The sequence below is a fragment of the Gavialis gangeticus genome, unplaced genomic scaffold (genome assembly GCF_001723915.1).
Source record: "Gavialis gangeticus isolate Ggan-Ray unplaced genomic scaffold, GavGan_comp1, whole genome shotgun sequence".
In the NCBI taxonomy this organism is placed as follows: domain Eukaryota; kingdom Metazoa; phylum Chordata; order Crocodylia; family Gavialidae; genus Gavialis; species Gavialis gangeticus.
The window spans coordinates 6,181,160-6,187,459 of NW_017728973.1; the positions used below are offsets into that span (position 1 = coordinate 6,181,160).

Consider the following 6,300-nt stretch of genomic DNA (forward strand, 5'->3'; position numbering starts at 1 on the left):
CTCAATGGCTGTGAAACTACACTACACTACAGGGTGAACAGTTACACAAAACTGAGACTTCAAAAGCAGCACCATCTGACTACAGAACTCGACTGAGCTCAAAAATCCAGCTAAAAAAATCTCCTCCTGCATTTTAAAGCCATTTACCCAAAACTAAACCCCACACATCACTGTATCCTGTCCACTGCTTGCTTTCATGAACAAGACAGAACCCAGATTCCAGATGACATCCTTTGCACTTGCCCTTTAATTCCAGCCACAGTAGGCAAGATCTCTAAAACCGGGAGTTGTCAATGGGGCTGTACTGACTATACTGCAGACAGCTGTGCTCCATTTATGCATATAACAAGCTTCTGATGCTCAAGTAGCTGAGCCCTAGCCGACAAGGATAAAGGTTGTCTCTGACCTCTGAAAATGCTGAAGAACCCCTCTGAAAAGGCTGTCATGTGTGATGGGCTTCTCCATAGATCTAGTCATCTATGGATACATTCTCAATCATAAGATGGGGAGGAACATGAGGTCATGACTAAACTGGAAAGGTTTTATCCAATATGCAGCTGGAAACAGAGGTATCAGAGGTTCATAAGCATGCACCCAGCCACAAGTGTGCCAGGAGCATACTCCCTTCTACCTCCCTGTGTACTGTAAAAAAGAAATCAATGCAAAGATCTGCTCAAGTGTCCTGCATAAAAGGTTTAGGTTCATGCAACAGGCACCTAGTACCCAGAGGACAAGCTGAAGTCTAACTGCTGCCCTAACATGACAAACTGCACATTACCATTTTCCCCAGGAGGATCTTTCTTCACAAGATCTCACATCAATCTTCACTTGTGGACATGCCCTTGGCTCCAACTTCTTCTGATCCTAGCTACTTCCCTGCCAACATGAGACACCTCCACGGAGGGATCAGTCGCCAATAGGTGTCTTGCCACAGGAAGTCAGCAGCAAAAACTTCTCCTTTGTAAACCTCTGTCCTAAGCTCCAGGGCCTTCCTCCAGCCAATGAGCTTCTCACTGCCTGCCCCTAGATGCTAGAGATGTTCTGTATGTGCTGCTCACACTTTTAATGCAAGCCACAAGTCATTAGACCCCACAGCTTGTGTAATAGAACAGGGGTGGCTAACTTGCAGCTCAAGTGCCACATGTGGCACGGGCAGCCTGTGTGTGGCACCTAGCAGATTGGGGTGGGGATAGGCTGCACTGGCTAGATAGGGCAAGAAGCAGAAAGCAGAGTAGCAATCAGGTAAGAGGAAGGAATTGGAGTAGCACTGAGGGAGGGTGCTTGCCAAAAGGCAGCCTCCACTACAATATCTGCACTGAAGGACTTTTTACTTTGGAAAAGGTCACTTCTACAAAAATGTCACCCCTTCTGAATCACCACTCAGGTCAACCAATAAAGGAAAAAAGAAAAAAAAAAAAAGAATCAGATACAAGCGAAACACTCTGTATGTGGAAGGTTTATTGAATAACAACCTTTGATGGAAAGCACTATGTACACACAACAGCCAAGGTTTATTTCTTTGTTTCCTCCTCCTTGGAGAGGGTCTTGATGATTTCTTCCTTCTTGGCTTGCAGACGTTCTTCACGACGCTTACGAGCTTCCTTGGTCTTGGACCTACGAGCTTCAGCCTGGTCCCTAGGGAAGAGATTATGTTTCATCAGCATACAGAGGTCAGCACAAAGGCCAGCTGGCTTGTTACTCAACTCCCTGAAATTCCCTACTTGGCTGGACTTGCAAGGGCATATTCTCATTAATCTCATCAGGCCAATGACTAAAAATTAGTTATTCTAGAACCTGGAACCTACTCATCCTTTAACTGAATTACTATCCCCTTCTCCCAGGGGAGAATTTTATCCAATATGCAGCTACAAACATAGGATAAGCTAGAAATTTTGGATAGCCAGGGCCTGGGACAGTTCTTCAGGGGATGTGCAATTTCCATAGCAGAATAGACATTACTACTATATTACACAGCCATGAAGGGGAAAGCTTGTTTAAAGTGTCATCTAGTTCTACTGTTGAAGTCTTCAAGCCAGACCACTTTATAATACCCATAACAAAAACCAAAACTACACGAGTGGTAAAAAAAATAAAGTCCACTTTTTCTTAAGGGTCTACAACACTTGGAAGTTTTGCTGGTTCAGCTATATTGGGAAAACTTCCTAACTTGAATGCAGTCATAAATGCATGTAGTGGCACAAGCTACCAGGATAGCTTGTGTTGCTTTCTATTCTGCTTGTGCGACTGCAATTGCCTTTCTACCAGACATCACTATAACCAGCATGACTATTCTAGTTTAGACCTGGCTCTGCTAGTGAAGAGACACTGATGAATTTCATGCCTCTGGTCTCTCTCTAGACTTTTATTCAGATTCTTTCCCACTGCAGCCTGCTGCACTCTTAACATAAGCACAAAATGGAATGACTACAACTGGTACTGAGCTCTATCACACTCCCTCCCTACATGTCTTCAGCCTACACAGAAGATGTTTGTTTTAATAGTGACGAGACTTACGCCAGGAGCTTCTTGCGGGCCTTGTCTGCCTTAAGTTTGTGGATGTGCTCCATCAGGATCCGCTTGTTCTTGAACACATTACCCTTGACCTTCAGGTACAGACTGTGATACCTACAGGGGACAGGACAGGGGAGGTATAAGCAAGCCTGCTGCACTGCAGGTAGTACCTGGTGCAAGACAGAAATGCAAGCTACTGCAGGGTTTCCACAATGGCCTACATTACACAAGATACAGTGTAATTCTGTCTGTTTGCAGCTGACACGATGGCTTCAGTCGTCTTCATATCCGCAGGCTGAAAGGTGCTGCACTACAGTTGGATTCATTAAAAAAAGGTACCCTCACACACAGTCCCCTTTCCTAACAACAGCAAATGGGGCGGGCCTCATGAACCATTAGACACAGGGTAATTCTGCAGTTTACCAGCTTTTTTAACCTACAAAAAGGTATTTGCCATCTTCTATGTAAAGAACCCATTTAATCTCTCTCAACTTTGCTCTTTGGCATTTGTGGGTTCACATGTACAATGAGACTGATGCTAAAGTTTTGCACAATAAAGGCTGCAAATAGGAGCCATAAATTCCCCCCTCCCCCACGTGTGCACACTAACAAAGTAGCACAACTGTATTCACTAGGCTTTAAGGCTTACATATGGCGATCGATCTTCTTAGATTCCCTGTATCTACGAAGCAGACGCCTCAGAATTCTCATTCTCCTCATCCAGGTCACCTTCTCTGGCATACGAGCGTTGGCTGTACCCTTCCTCTTACCTGGGAGCAGCAGAGAAAGATGCTACAGAGCTAGAACACAGTTATGTACAACCGAATGTCCTTGCCAATGTGCTTTACAACTCTGCTTCCTCAGGACTCTGCTTTGTTAAAAAGATCCTTTTCTCCCATGCCCTGCGTACACAGGTTTGTCTGTAAATCCCATCCATATGAAATTCAGAGTACTGCTAGACATTTAATTCTCCCTCCTGCTTTTCTGGGTGGGGAAAAAAGGAAGCCAGTACTTACCAATGCCCATGTGCCTGCCCTTTCGGCGGGCCAGGGTATTCTTCCGGCATCTGGCACGTGAGTGAACAGTTACAGGTTTGCGGATGATCAGACCATCTTTGATCAGTTTCCTGATCTGCTGACCTGAAGAAAAAGAAAAAAAAAGAAAATATCTGCATTCAGAGCCTCAAAAGAAAGGAGACTAATAGGAGACAGTACAAGTTAAGGGAGAGTCCAACATCAAGGATCTGCCCAGCTAAAGTCCAAGCAAATGGAAGGAGAGAACCTTCAACGGAGTATACAGACAGATTAAAAAGCTGCCTCCCTGCTGCCCTCCTCTTTGAAGGATGTGTGTAGACTTCACATATCCAAACTTGAAAGCTGGGGTTGGCCCATAATTTGAAGTAATCTAGGTTAAATTCAGTGCAGCAATGGGAGTTTCTCTCCTTGAGCCCCTGTTCCAAATCTGATTTTGACCTTATTTACAGAGAACCCTTTTCTCAACTGGACATACTGGCACTCCTACAGTTCACCAAAAGAAACAGCCTCCTAGATACAGCAATATGGATTTCAATGAAATAGTGACCATTTACAGGATGTTCTACATGTTTAGCTTCTGCCTTCCTTCTACTTACTGGAACTGATAGGCCAATTGAGCAGTGAGCTTGCTCTAAGCAAGGATGTACTGCTATTCCCTACTGTTTTTAAATTAACTGTTACATCACCTGTATTTCTGGTTTTGGAGCATGGGCCTCTACCCAGAACATCTTGAACATTTACTGACAACATTTCATAGAAGCAGGACATCGGCTGCCCTGGTTCCTCTAATTTACCTGTGGCAGGTTAGGGTATGAGGTCTGTGTTGCATCAGGGCTGACAGTAGTCTTATGCAGAGTTTAGATTATGGTTCAGATAAGATGGTTTGGATAGAGATGATCCTGCAATAGCAGGGGGCTGGACTAGATGACCTCTGGAGTTCCCTTCCAGCCCTGCCTCTCCATGGTTCTATGAACCCTGCGTCCCCTACTCAACACCAAGTGTCAGCAGCCTCCCTGCTGGCCATCTGTCTTGGGAGAGCACAGCTAGGCCTTCACTGATGATTTAGAAGAACCTCAACAAATTTAGCCTTTTATCATTTGCACTTCACATGGGAAGGCAACTGCTACAGGCTCCACCCCCCTCCCCCCCCAGTCAGAGAAGCCTTTCAATAAAACCTAATCTAAAATAACTTGTGAAGAAATTGAGCAACTGGACTTAACCACCTCTTAAAAACTGAACCCTGGGGGAAAAAAGCCCTTGTCATACCCTGTTCACTCTGTCTTTCAGCATCCCCTCTCTACCACCATGCGACATAGCCTGTTTGATGAGCTGCTCCAGAATGTGGGCCAAAGCACACCAGGGAGCGCTATAAGCCCACCCCCCCGGATGAAGTGGGCCACTAAGGGCAAACTACTGATCACCTGGGACAAATAAAAGACAAAATAGGGACAGGAATGAGCGTCATAGGTTCAAAACAAGTGCACCAAGCTGGGGATACTGAGCTGGCACACTGCATAGAGCATGCCAGCCAGACTGCCCACTGGCCCTCAAACAAGTCTGAGGAGCCAGCAGACACTGCCCTGCAAAAATTCTGTCTGGAGATATGAACAGACAGAAAGATGGTCCCATCATCCTCAGGGGTCAGAGAATCACAATAAGTTAGGGTGGGAGTCAACTGGTCCAACCCCCCACTCCAAGCAGGACCATCCTCAACTAGATCATCCCAGCCAAGACTTTGTCTAGCTGGGCCTTAAAAACCTCCAAGGATGGAGAGTCCACAACCTCTGGGTAACCTGTTCCATTGCTTTACCCCACTCCTAGCATCCAACCTCAACTTCCCTTGCTGCAACTTGAGACCACTGCCCCTTGTTCTGTCACCTGCCACCACTAAGAACAGTCCAGCTCCATCTTCTTTCAAACCCCCCTTCAGGAAGCTGAAGGCTGCTATTAAATCCCCTCACAGGCTCCTCTTCTCTAGACTCAATAAGCCCAGTTCCCTCAGCCTCTCCTTGTCAGTCACATGCCACAGCCCCCAAATTATTTCCATTACCCTCCTGGCCAGAGCCTCCTTCCAAGTCACAGCTGAAGACCTAGTTATTAACCAACTAACTCACCCCTGCCCCCATTTTTGTTGTCCCATGTATTCAGCTGCTGTGTCCCCAGTGGCCTCCCTTATTCAGGGAGGCTTATCTTCTCCGTGATGGGCCTAGTCCCACAACCATGTACTGCACACCAAATAGGCCTTACAGGCCCAACAAGTCTCTAGCTTGGCGAGGGCCAGGAGGAGGCCGACTAGGAGGTCCTGGTGGCACAGATGGGAGAACTGCCCACCGGGGGCAGCTCTACGTCATGCCCCCGAAGCTGTGGGACAGGTGAGCAGGGCACTTACGCGAGTTGGCGTTGGCGATCTCATTAGTCTCGTTGGGGTCGAGCCAGACCTTCTTCTTGCCGCAGCGCAGGACGCTGGAGGCCAGCCTCTTCTGGAGCCGGAGCATGCTGCGGGGCGGAGAAAAAGGCACGGGTCACGGCGAGCTCGGGCAGCCCGCGGGCCTGGGGCGGGGGCCCGAGCAGCGCCCGCGAGTCCCGCGCACGCGGAAGGGGTCCCAGGACGGCCACGTGGCGCCGCAGCCGGGAGCGGGGGAGTGAGGACGAGACCAACGGGCCCCGCCGCGGATGGAGAAAATCCCAGCGCCCCCCTCCCCACGCCCCGATCCCAGTGGGCCGCTCCCGCCCGTTCCATTCCACACCCCCCCCC

General features: G+C 47.9%; 1 protein-coding gene across 1 annotated transcript; it reads right to left on the reverse strand.

Moving 5' to 3' along the window:
• Positions 1-1,438: 1,438 nt before the first annotated feature.
• On the reverse strand, positions 1,439-6,071 carry RPL19 (ribosomal protein L19). The gene is made up of 5 exons (XM_019507421.1): positions 5,935-6,071; positions 3,528-3,650; positions 3,161-3,281; positions 2,515-2,625; positions 1,439-1,635 (listed from the first exon to the last, which is right to left on the reverse strand). The coding sequence occupies exons 1-5, from the start codon at positions 6,038-6,040 to the stop codon at positions 1,512-1,514; spliced, it is 585 nt and encodes a 194-aa protein (XP_019362966.1). The 5' UTR covers positions 6,041-6,071; the 3' UTR covers positions 1,439-1,511.
• Between the last annotated feature and the right edge of the window lie 229 nt (positions 6,072-6,300).

Coding starts and splice junctions, on each gene's coding strand:
- RPL19 (XM_019507421.1), bottom strand. CDS start 6,040: ATGCTCCGGCTCCAGAAGAGGCTGGCCTCCAGCGTCCTGCGCTGCGGC. Junction 3,651..5,934: donor GATCGCCAACGCCAACTCGC/GTAAGTGCCCTG, acceptor CTTTTTCTTCAG/GTCAGCAGATCAGGAAACTG. Junction 2,626..3,160: donor AAGAAGATCGATCGCCATAT/GTAAGCCTTAAA, acceptor TGTCCCCTGTAG/GTATCACAGTCTGTACCTGA.